This window comes from Fundulus heteroclitus, unplaced genomic scaffold, assembly GCF_011125445.2.
Source record: "Fundulus heteroclitus isolate FHET01 unplaced genomic scaffold, MU-UCD_Fhet_4.1 scaffold_336, whole genome shotgun sequence".
Lineage (NCBI taxonomy): Eukaryota > Metazoa > Chordata > Actinopteri > Cyprinodontiformes > Fundulidae > Fundulus > Fundulus heteroclitus.
In genome coordinates this window covers 3,844-16,654 of record NW_023396746.1, presented here as the reverse complement: position 1 = coordinate 16,654, position 12,811 = coordinate 3,844, and the positions used below count along the sequence as shown (strand labels likewise).

Below are 12,811 nucleotides of genomic sequence, written 5' to 3'. Positions count from 1 at the left end.
TTGATCTCACATTGGAGAAATTCACTTGTCACACATCGGCTGAATAAACAAAGAAAGTGCCAAAAGGAGGAAAAGGTGCATAAGGTTTATAGAGTGTGTCCACATATATACAGTGTATCAAAAAATAAAAAATAAATATAAAAATACAAAGGAAATAAAATTATTGTGACCTTACATTGTAAAGCAGCAGATTCAGCGTGCTGATGAAAGTACCATTGCTTTCTTTCACTGAGATTGCAGCAGCTGACCTTTGGTAAAAGAACACAGAGAACTTTATTTTATTCAACTACCGTCAACTGTATTGATGTACACATAAGTCTTATTTTTTCCATGTTATTTAATAGCTACTTTTGACTTAAAAGTCAAAAGTACATGCATAATCATTGTTGGTCTCGATATCTCTGGCCACTTTAGATTTAAAGTTATTCCATCATTTAATTTGATCTCTCTCATATAAAAACAGCTCTGTTCATCTTCAAATATATAGACATGTGTTGGTGTGTGCCTTGTTTGTCAAATTTTAAAAAAGCAGGTTATGGTCTGATTTAATACTTTATTCTTCTAAGAAGTGTATTCTTTGTTCATTAACTGCAACATCATAAACAAATAAAGACAACTAGCAAGACACCCCCAATTATAAAGGAGTAGTTCTGCAGGGGGTGGCCACAGATCGATTCTTAGTTCATATGCTTTCTGGCTGATATTTTGGTCACTTGTGAATGCTGGCAGTGCTTTCCCTGTAGCGGTAGCATGGGATGGAGTCTACAACCCACACAAATGGCTCAAGTAGTGCAGTTCATCCATGATGGCACATCAGTGTGAGCCGTGGCAAGAAGGTTTGCTGTGTCTATCAGCATAAAGTCCAGAGCATGGAGGTGCTGCCAAGAGACAGGCCAGTACATCAACAGATGTGGAGGAGGCCGTAGGCGGGGGACCAACCCTGCAGCAGGACCGCTACCTCTGCCTCTGTGCAAAGAGGAACAGGAGGAGCACTGAAAGAGCCCTGGGCTGGAGTTATCCAGCAAAGGTTGAAAAGAGGAACAAGGTTGTTATTCACCAGAAATCGGCCTGAGGAAAAGAGGAAGTAGCCTGCCCGTTGCCAAGGATCAGATCAAAAAAGAGGAAACGAAACGGTTTGACCCAACTAACCTACTCCCTGTTGTCAAGGTAAAGGGGAGATGTTCTGCTGTTACCACAGTAAAGGTAGCTTTTGCAACCCCCTAACAGTTCACAAAGCATTTAAAAGGGACATGTTTTAGGTATTCGGTGCTCAGTTCTCATATCAGAAGACACGCAACACAGAGCAGAAGAAAAAGACCCGAGAGCGAAAGATCAACTGGCCAAAAGATGAACACGGTGCACTTTGTCTCTGAGAACCATCAAGTCTAAACCAGATGATCCATTTTTTCGAGTTGCCTCCACAATTTGGGGCCAATGATCAATAAAGTCTGTCAAGAAGAATCACTGTGGTTTTGAACTGGTCGATGAAAACAATCTGAATGTTCCAGAGATGGGAGTCGCACCCATTGGTGTTAGAAGAGATGAACTTCAGTCAATGGTATTAAAACAGAGGCTCAAAACATGAGTCTTTGTGAGTGGGACATCTATTGGACGTCAGTGTTGCCATTGAAAGGAGGAAAGTTTTTCGGCTGGACAACTTCTTCACCCAGAAATCAAAATCACCTTGGGATTTCATCTGCGGTATGGGTCAGTCTGCTCCTCTAAATTAAAAAAAGTCTCTCCTGAACATGTGAGTAAGCAGCCTTAGATAAGAGTTAGGATGTTGGTTAAATTTAAATTTGTGATTTGTTAAGTTGATTAATGATGCTGTTACTAAATCCCTGCTAAAGCATACTAATTACAGAAGCATATAAAATTGTATTAGAAGTTGTGGACATTCAATTATTGAGTCAACAGTTATTGAGTTCTTTAATGGTTGTAAATCAGACATGGTGAATTTTTCTAAGATTACTTAGGAGGTCTTAAAAGGTTGCCTGTAGCAAAAAGGTAATAAAAAAACCCCTTAGGGACTTTTGAGTCACTAAAAAAATAACCAGTCGATTTACATTAACAGGTGTCGTTGTATAAAAGTAGGAGCCACAGTTAACTAGGGCGGTGGTCGGGAAATAGGTGGCCTCAGGCTACTAGGTGCCTAACCTGTCCACTGAAAAAGGTTGTGGTCCTAGTAGGGAGATTGGTCGTGTCCTACTTATCTAGCTAAAAAGGTCTGACAGGAACTCTAAACAGGGTAATACCCGTTAGATTCAGAGGTCTTTAGAACCCTAACCAGTCTGAGCATTAACCCAAAATAGAGAAGGATGTAGGAGGGGGTTTAGTTCAAATCTGACAATATCTATCCATCTATCTAGATAGATAGATAGATAGATAGATAGATAGATAGATAGATAGATAGATAGATAGATAGATGGATAGTTAGTGTGTGTGTGTGTGTGTGTGTGTGTGTGTGTGTGTGTGTGTGTGTGTGTGTGTGTGTGTGTGTGTGTGTGTGTGTGTGTGTGTGTGTGTGTGTGTGTGTGTGAGTGTGTGTGTGTGTGCGTGTACCTGAGTGAGAACATCCTTTGTTAATTTGGTCCCCACTTTATTCTGGGCTGGGGGCTAGCTTTAGGTCTACGGTGTCAACTACGTTTAGGTTAGGGTTAAGTATATACTGGTAAAGGTTAGATTTAGGGTTAGGCCATAGAAGGGGTTAAAAAAAGACTGAAAGTCAAGGCCCAGTCCTCACTTTGTCTTTATAAAAAGAACTTGTTTGTGTTCACATGAATGTAAATATGCTTATCTGTAAGCATGATGTAAAGCTTTTGAAGATGGCACAGATTAATGCAGATCACAGATCATAAAACTTACGAGGCCAGCTGTGTGTTGTTGACCAGATATTCCAGGGGATAATTGCAACTGTACTTGTAAAGCAACCCTGGCAGATAGCTGATGATGGTAGGAGGGTCAGGGGTGTCAATATACCCTGATATGTTTCCAAGTTGCACCAGAGACAGATTCCCATATGCATTTTGTCCCTGAGCTGTGGACACCTATAGAGTGTGGAGGGAACAATCAACACTTTGCAAACCAACAATACCTTGTAATCAGAATAACATATCTTTACAACATGCTTTCGGTGATTTTAAAGAAAACACAGAATCAGAAAGATTTTCCTTTGCACACAGTTGTTTGTGTCACTTAAAAGTCATTTAATGTAATAATCTTTACTTTATATTAGTTTAGACTTTTTGTGAAAGCATGTGCTTGCATTCAAAATAACAGAATGTATAGCACAAGGAGGTAACTTAACTACTTTCTGCTTACCACCAAGGCATTTCCACAAGACTCCAGTGTTGCCAGGCTGATACTAAAGATCACAACAGTAGGAAATGTGTTGTTATTAATAAATCCTCTACAGTGGGCATCTCCATGTCGACCATTTAGAGCCAAGTCTGAATCAGTGTAGCCGGAGAAAAGAACTGGGCAAAAGTTGACCTTGAGCGTGATGGTCTGAACCCCACAGTACACACTGATATCCCTCTCAGCTGAAAGGGACACACATAGACACACACAGCTTCTTAACCCTAACGCAATCAAAAATACTCAGCAGTTTGTTTGCACATTAAATATTTACAGATTTTAAACATACAACTAGCTTTTATGCTATTTCATGACATTAGGTTGTGAGATATGAGAATAAATATATTGTATTTTACTTTCTGGAACATGTACCTTCAGATAATTATCTAAAAAAGTATATCCATAAGTACACACAGTAATCTCCCTTCAGTACTTTGGAATTTTAAACTGTCCTTCCAGCTTCTCACCAGGAAATCGACTATGAAAGTTGGCATCACAATTGTATCCATTGAACTGAGCTCCCGCTGAGAAGATCTGACTGAAAATTAAAGGGATCCAAAATGTATGCTCCATTTCAGCACCTGTAACACAAGAGTAAAATATTATTAAACTTAATTTATCACCTTAGTCTAACAGAGGGGAAAACACATAGGTCAGTGGTAAATTTTCTTGTTTGTTTTAGCTCGCAATAGAGTAGAACATTTTTTGTTACATGGTCAAAAATGTACCTTAACTTTCTGAAAGAGTACAGATCAAAGCACTCAAATGTCATTTTGAATGACCTTCCTAACTGTAACTTACATCAGCTCATGTAAGGCTTTTCTTTAAACTGATAATCATAGTAATTTCATGAAATATTTAAGTGTAGCTTTTCTCAGTAAATATTACTGCACCATATAAATCTCCATATCTCACCCCTATTCACAACTCAGGTAGAGCTAAATGAAAGTCATGATACTCAATCTAAAGCAGAAATTGTTGTTCCTCTTAGACTGCTTAAACAGTTGAAGCACTTACCGTGGTTCCTGGAAGCCAGCAAGTCAGTGCTTCTCCATAAGCCTGAGACAGACGAGGGAATGGTTTGCACTGCATCCCTACATGACAACTGAAAACAGAGCTCAGCACCACAAGTGAAAAAGGGACCCTACACATAAGAGCCTCATTATTAGAAAATGTCAACAAAAAACTGTTGTCCACACCAAACATGGGAAAATCCATCAAATCTGAATGTGTTATACAAATCCTTTCACATCCACAGAAATATGAGCAGGTTCTGAAGTTTCCCACTCCTATCCTTTTGGCCCAATCTGGCTCTGTCATTGCTCACAAATGGTTAGTCGCTGCATGAGGTCTGGTGGCAGTAGTGGTTGCGGTGGAGGGGGACGAGAGGGAATTATCTTTTCATCACTCCAGTGGTTTTAGCCTGACAATTGTGAAGGTTCTTTCTGCTGGGACCAGTTGTGGAGTGCAGAGCCAAGAGCCTGCAGGTCAGGAGTCTACACCTGACATGCTTTGTGTACAGTGGTCTTCAGTCAGCACAGCAACAGGCAAACTGCTAGGTGGGGCTGTTAACTGCTGCAGAATTGCTGAACACAACCCCCAGACCCCTAGAACTGATTCTAACTCCTCAAGTTCCCTCCATGTAAGAAGGGCTATTTAAGAGTTTCAGGGGATTAGCTGGGCTGTTTGTTCCCATCTTCCATATGGAAACCAGATCCAATGTGGCAGAAAGAGGTCTCACAGGGTCCCTGTGAATATGGAACATGAGATAGACAGACTGAGGCGTAAATCTCTTATTTAAAGTTCACTGCAAAATACTGGATGTGTTCTCTTTGATCACTTCAAACAAAAGTTACAGGTTATATTATTATATGAAATTTGTTAAAGCTTGTGTATTCTATTTTTGTCCCAACAACCAATAATTACGAAATGTATGAGGCTACAGATAAATGTTTTAGTCTTCCTTTATGTTTAAGTTGAAAAGTATGTCTGTGGTTTGCCTAAGTTCCTCATTTCTGATCTCATTCCTAGCTTATAGTTCAGTTGGTGTCAAACTTTTATAATTCTTTAATCCTTTCAGGTTTATCCTAAAACACAACCCTGCCCAGCTCCAGAATTTCAGAAGAACCTAACGTTGGGTAATGGCTTCTTACAATCTGTAATTAAAATAATTTGGGAAAAATTAATCAGGTTAATTGCCTTTATCAAGAGATGATCATGCAATATGGGTGTATTAAGAAAAAAATTCTTATTATTGACCAAGACATGCCATTTCAATCCCATATTAAACAGGTTTTTCATTGTTTCCTTTTTTCACTTTCGGAATATTGCCAAAATTAGAAATATACTGTTCAGGAGTGAGATGATGAAAACTGCATTTGTTACTTCAAGGCTGGACTATTGTAATTCTTTACTATGAGTAAGTTCACAAACTGCAGTTCAAAGCCTTAAGTTGATTCAAAATGCTGCAGAGAGAGTTCTGATTTAAATTAAAAAGAGAGATAATATTTCTCCTTCATTGGCTTCCTGTTAAATCAAGAATACAATTTAAAATTCACCTCGCCATGTCACCACTGCCACCCCTCCAAAGAAAACTATCTGTGCTCCAAATGAAGTAAGACCAACATGTTATTTTCCTTCTGACACAGTTTCAAGTTCTTGAGGTCAATACGGACTGAGAGGCTCCTTTCCATCTGAAAAAAGTGATTTCCTGTTCCCAGGGGGCATGGCTTTGATGCTGTCGTTACTTGACCAAATAGGGTCGTTGGGTATCTGAGAGGGACCAATAATACCAAATTTGGTTCAATTTGGCCATTCCATATAAAAATTACAGCCATTTGAATTTTCAGGCGAGAAGGTCAAATTTGAGGCCTGGCCCGCCCCTTCAACATGCACAAAACTCAAGATTTTGATAACTTTAATCCCCCATGCCTGGGCTGCATACTGACTAAATTTGAAGCTGACAGCTCGAAATCCCAAGGAGTTTGTTAAGGTTCAAGATAACCAAATTGACACTTTGAACCAAAATGGTTGGTCCTGTTGGCTGTTTTGGGCTTAATACCTCCTAGAGATTTTTTCTTGAATCGGGGAGATCTCTCTATATACCGAATTTCAAATCCGCTAGGACTTACCAGTTTCTCTTTCTCACGTTGTGGAATTGTGTTGCCATGCCCACTTTGAATTTTATTAAAATACTAAAAGTTCATGTGGGGGACAATTTTGGATAAGGTTTTGTGAGTTTTTGAATGTTTTTAGGCCTCCAAACCGGCACTCCTTTTTGGGTGAAAAAAATAATCAACAACAGAATAGGGCTTTGCAGCACTTAGCTGCTCGGGCCTAATAAACAATGGAATTACAATAGGTTTTCACAACGCTTTCGCAGCTAAGGCCTAATGATAATAGCTTTATTTATATTTATACAAATTGGCAGGGCCCATCTAAACCCTGAATAATGGACTCAACGCCGCCAATCCTATTGGTGCATTTATTGTGGCTTGCCGGATCATTTCATTGCCGTGTATCCGGAGCAGCCAAAAGACCGGGTCCTTCAGCTGTAGTGGGGAGGCCGGTGGACAAAGATGAGATTCGATCCCTTATGAATCCCCGTCTCTGCTTACCGGCCACTGTTCTTACAGCCTGCGACAGCATTAATCTGTACGCACTAGTCGACTCCGGTTGCAATTTTAACCTAATCGACCAGTCATGCGTCCGGCAGGCAAGGATTGAGACTGAGCCGTTGTCCACGCCCCTCCAGGTTTCCGAATGGGGGAAGTCTCCCCAGAGTAACCCAATGAACAAAAGCCGTAGATTTAGTGATCTCGAGTAACCATAGAGAGTGGACCACCTTTTACGTGTTTCCCGTAGAAACACCCCCCGTCGCCCTTGGCTTTGCATGGTTACGGCAGCATAACTCGCACCGGAATTGGTCAGAGCTGACGACTGAAGACCAGGAGGTGGCTCGGCTGACGACTGGGGAGCACTGGAAGGTTCGGCCGATGACTGAAGGTCAGGAAGTGGCCAGAAGGACCACCGATGGCGACTTAAGACCAGGAGGAACCACCGGCGGCAAATGAAGACCAGAAGGAGCCACCGGTGGGAGACCCCGACGAAGCAGAGTCTCAGGCGGCCGGCGGTGGGGGAGGACCCTCGGAGGCCGGTGATGGAGGAGGACCCACGAAGGCCGGTGATGGACCTTCACCTGGGTCCTCCTGGTGTGGAGCTCCAGAGCATGACCCTCGGAGGACTCTGGAGCTAAGACTGGAACGGGTCCACCTGGACCCATATTTCAAGAGTCTCTGGAGCGAAGGCTGGAGGCGGGTCCCCCTTGACCACATCACCGGACTCAGGAGCGTGGGAGGAAGGCAGGTACCCCTGGACCCGCTCCTCACAGGACCTCTTGTGCGTTGGAGGAAGGCGGGCCCTCCTGGACCCACTCCTGATGGGACTTGGGTGCGTTGGAGGTGGCGAAGCAGGACCCTCTGATGCCTGTGGCGGAGAAGCAGGACCCTGTGATGCCGGTGCCGGCAAAGCAGGACCCTCTGATGCCGCCGAAGCAGCAGGGCTCTGGGCGGCCAGCGAAGCTGCAGGGCTGTAGGCAAAGCAGCAGCAGGACTCTTGGCGACCGGCAAAGCAGCAACAATGCTCTTGCCGGCCATCTCAGCGGCGTGCACCGCACCCATGCAGGCTTGGGCCGTAGCGTGCGCTGCACCCGCGGGGACAGGGACGGGACCTAAAGCATCAGCCAGACCCTCGGCGACAGGCATGGGAGCAAGCCAGCTGGGGAACAGGTCTTCTCTGTCACCATAGAAAAAGTCCCACAGCTGTGACTCCTTGAGGTGCTCTGGCTGAAGGAGGCATGGTCCTCCGAACCGCAGCTGACGATCCCACTCGAGGAGCCAGCTGGGTGTCGTGGAGGGTGTCCAGGATTTCCTTTTTTCAACTGCAGAATATGGCCATAGTTAGAAAAACTCTGTCCAGGGGTGATGCTGAAAAACTAGTCCATGCATTTGTTACTTCAAGGCTGGACTATTGTAATTCATTGCTATCAGGAAGTCCACAAAATGCAAAGTCTTCACCTGATCCAAAATGCTGCAGCAAGAGTTCTGATGAAATTCAACAAGAGGGATCATATCTCTCCAATTTTAGCTTCCCTTCATAGGCTTCCTGTTCAAATCAAGAATATAATTTAATATTCTCCATCTCACGTATAACACTGTTAATAATCAAGCTCCATCATATATCAGAGTGCTGATTACTCCGTATGTTCCTAACAGAGCACTTCGCTCTCAGACTGCAGGTCTACCGGTGGTTCCTAGAGTCTCTAAAAGTGAAATGGGAGGAGGGTTCTTTAGTTATCAGGCTCCTTTCCTGTGGAACCAACTCCCAGTTTTGGTCCGTGAGGCAGACACCCTGTGGTAAGACTAGGCTTAAACTTTCCTTTGTGACAAAGCTTATTGTTAGAGTGGCTAAGCTTACCCTGAGGTATCTCTATAGTTATGCTGCTTTAGGCTTAGGCTGCTGGAAGACATTGGGGTCTATTTTTCTCACTCTGCTGAGTTCTCCTAATGTTCTCCAATTTCCATTGTTAGTTGTTATTTCATCTTACCTTTTCGTTCTCTGTCAGTTCTATTTCTTCATAGTAGGTACACCTGGTCTGGCATTCTGTTAGCTGTGACATCATCCAAGGAAGACAGATCATTCGCTGTTACCATATGATGTAGAAAGGATTCCTGGATCAATGTGTGCTTTTTGTCTCTTCGTTGTCTCTCTGCTCTGTTTTCCGTTAAAGAACTGACCTGTTTGTGGTCGCCCCTGGTTCTTTTATCTGGCAATGTGTTTTTTCTATTGTAGACTTTTAGTAATAAAAAGACTCTTCAAACCATAACTATATTTTACCATATTTAATCTAAAAGGCAGAGGGATGTTTACAGCTTCAGTACTGGGTTATCATAACAACACAACGCAACCGGGGGCTGGGAACCCCGTTTGTTCTCCCACACAGACATTAAATAGGAAGTATTTGTCTACCCATTCAGGGGCATGAATAGTATGATATCAGCATTCCATTTCCTCACATTGGTGAAGAAGATCATGCTGTAATGCAGACGTGTCCTTGCTGACACATTTTCCCCTAATCAGTCATTTTTTCCCGTCTAAATATGTCAGGCTCTGGCCTCCAGAGTCCGTTTATCTATAATTTCCATGGTAACCAATTTTGCAGCCCAGTCTCTGTAATCTCATAATCTCTAACAATTCCCCCTTTTGATCACCATGACTAACTCATAATTCAGCATATATCAGTCAAGACCACAGTCCCAGCATTTATCTACAATTTAGGGTTCAACTAATTGAGTTAGGCCTGTTTTAGGTTCCTATGTTCACATAGTGCATTCAATGAGGTAAGCTAAGACTGTTCAGTTACCAAGGTCGAATCTGTCTGCTCTTCCCCATACTTGGTCCTCCACTCTCCATTCCATGGACAAGCATCCACCACTTCCATGCCTTAAAAATCCAACAGTACCAGTAGGGGGCATCACAGAGCCAGTTGGGCCTTTCCCCACCAAATAACGCCATCCCCACCGAATAACGCCATCCCCTCTATCAGATGGTAAAAACTGATGAGACCCCCAGGGAACTCTTGATCTCGGCCCATCTGAGCCAGAAAACCCTGCATTAAATCTGAAAATGATCATTACCAAATATTTTAAGGATCTTAGGTGCCAATCAGATCCTGGTTTTCCTTATATCAAAGCAAAAAGATTGCATGAACTGTAGGTCTTGGTGTGTTGGTCCGTAGCAGGCAGTTTAGATTCTTTATCACAAAATCATAATGCAACTTCACAGTATAAATGTCATAACACATAAAATCAAGCAGGATCATGTAAGTCAGTGGAATAGAGCAGTTGGAAAAACAGTAACACAATATGAAAAGAGTCCGTACGTCAAGAACACAAAGTAAAGAAACCCTTCAGGCCCTTCAGAGCACATGGCACATGTGAATCTAATCGCGCATAAGTGGTCTCCTTGTTAAGAAATCATAGTTCTCCGGCTTCTTCTTCCCTGGTATTGTCATTCCTCTTCTTGTTCCTCCGCTTGTAGGCTGCATGGCAATGTGTGTTCAGTTCTGGTTTGGGCAATGAGCATTTTATTTTCCATTTCTCCCCAATAAAACGCTCCGCAAAGATGGTCGGCAGACACGAGCCTTTGTTTTCTGCTCGATAACAGAAACAAAAATGTAATTAGTGTTCCTATCAAAGTCCCATTCATGTGTAATTTATTCAAAACCCTCAAACCACTTTGACATCCAAGATATTTCTGTGGACAATTATTTAGCTCTCAACTTAAAATGCTGCACTGTAATTATTACATCCTGCATGACTTATATTAAATGAGTAATCTTAAAGTTTAAATTTATCTGCAGCAGTTTTTCTCCATAATTCTTAACAGAATTCATCCGATGAGTGTCTCACCTTTCAATGTCTGACAGTTGAAAGTTCTCTGCAACCTACTGTGTCAAGGTTTCACCTTATCTCACTTAACACACAGTCAGTCTCAACAAAGAATTTTATTAAAACCTTTCGGAAACTCCTTGCTGAACCAGCTCTAAAATACTCAACATGTTTTCTTAATACCTAAACAGTAAACCCCTAACTTTGTAACCAATGCACTACTATGTAGATTTACAGAATTTCATTGTATTTTAATCAGAAGCATTCCTACAGATATTTTGTTTTATTTTGAAAAGCTCAGCTGAGAAAAAGGAAGTGTTTGCATGTCCAACAGCACACCTAGTCGTAATTGGTTGATATTCAGGGAGTCGGCATAGCGTAGGGAGGAGACGGGAAGTAGTTCAGAATCCCTGCCGCTCAGATTTTGCTCTGGCATCTCCACTCATACTCTCTTGGTGTTACCAAGTCGGCCTTGAGACCCCCTTCCCTGGATTCTTCTGGTTCACCTGCAAACTCTCTGGTTACTTCGTCTGTTCCTCCCATCTGCTGTGGTGCGCTCCGGATCCCTCGCCAGCCTGCCATCTGTCAGCCCTTCTGTCACTACCACCTATCACCACCTACGAGTTACGGTCACAGGGTTCCCTCGTCATTATTCTCCCCGGATAGGTCAGCCCTGCTAAATGGTAAGCGGCGCAGCTTCTGGTATTTTCCCCTGGTTCGTTCACACGTAACATTATTCCCCTTTCTTTCCGTAGTCGCTCCAGTACTGACGTTCAGACCTCACCCGAGCCACACGCTGTCTCTCTTCCGCAGCCTGAACCTTTCAACAAATATCTTAAAACTGTGCTTGTCTTCCATCTGTATCTGCATGTGGGCTAAACACTTAAAAACCATGACAGTTCTGTGAATCTTTTTCAGATTGACGTGCATCAAACCAATAGGAAATGATATCACACTCCTTTTGCCTAAAATGCACAGCAATTCTAAACCCTTTAATTGATTATTTAAATAATACCTGTTGGTTTTAACGGACAGTGTATCTACACAACCCTGGTTGTATTCTATATCCCCCTGTTTGAATGGTTTTGAAACAAACCTTTAAACTGTAATATCATCCTGTGAACAGTAACCCATTGTCACCCAAACATCTCCCCCTGTTCATTTAACCACTCCATACAGGTCTAGATCAAATTTTTATGAGACTGTTTCATTCATCTAACATTTGTATCATTGATAATACACACAACACTTTTAACCTCATGCCATTCAGTCCTTTATTAAGTATCCTGTTCTCAGTTGTCCTGTGTTAAGTCTAACCTTAAAAAAATAAGCAGACATTACTCACAGTGATTTTCTTACATTTTCATTTATCTATTATTATTACTATTGCATTTCCTACAGTTCTTTGAAATTTAGGCTGCAGTGTTTGGAAATTTCATCACCAAGTGATCCATAATCATATTCTATGTTAATATGAAACCACCAGCTATCTCCCAGTACCAAACACCTCTATTCGTTTGAGCTGTCCTAATTACGGCTGTTCTTCTCCTTCTTTCCCTTCCAGTCCTTGCTGCAGGCATTACAATACTGCTAACTGACCGAAATTTAAACACTACATTCTTCGACCAGGTGGGCGGAGAAGACCCTATTCTTTACTAACATCTCTTTTGATTCTTTGGTCACCCAGAAGTTTGTATTCTAATTTTATCAGGTTTTGGTATAATTTCACATACTGTAGCATACTATTCTGGTAAAATAAAAGAATAAAAGACTTTAAAGTCGACACATCGAGATTAAAGTCGACATGACATTTCAACTTTATTCTCGAAATGTTGAGTTTAATGTCGACATGGCGACTTTAAAGTCGACATGTCGAGATTAATCTCGTCATGGCAAAAATATTTTTTCTCTTCATGTGTGGCCCTAATACTCCGTCGTACCGCTCACTTGTTTCAATCATTACCATATTTAATACTTTAGTTCAGGGCTATGACTGGAAGGGGATG

General features: G+C 42.1%; 1 protein-coding gene and 1 long non-coding RNA gene across 2 annotated transcripts in view; one reads left to right on the top strand and one right to left on the bottom strand.

Annotated features, from left to right (window-relative positions):
- LOC105921853 (zona pellucida like domain containing 1) overlaps positions 1–4,733 on the bottom strand; it is a 63,296-nt gene extending 58,563 nt beyond the window's left edge. Inside the window, exons 1-5 of the mRNA XM_012857699.3 lie at positions 4,375–4,733; positions 3,825–3,938; positions 3,322–3,542; positions 2,866–3,047; positions 176–248 (exon numbers count right to left, since the gene is read on the bottom strand). Of these exons, the coding sequence (XP_012713153.1) occupies positions 176–248; positions 2,866–3,047; positions 3,322–3,542; positions 3,825–3,930 (582 nt within the window). The 5' untranslated portion in view covers positions 3,931–3,938; positions 4,375–4,733. The remainder of the gene's footprint in view (positions 1–175; positions 249–2,865; positions 3,048–3,321; positions 3,543–3,824; positions 3,939–4,374) is intronic.
- A 6,381-nt stretch (positions 4,734–11,114) lies between these two features.
- On the top strand, positions 11,115–12,556 carry LOC118559677. Its single transcript, XR_004928959.1, has 2 exons — positions 11,115–11,488; positions 11,561–12,556. It is a non-coding gene; the product is annotated as an uncharacterized LOC118559677 (long non-coding RNA).
- The last annotated feature ends 255 nt before the right edge of the window (positions 12,557–12,811 follow it).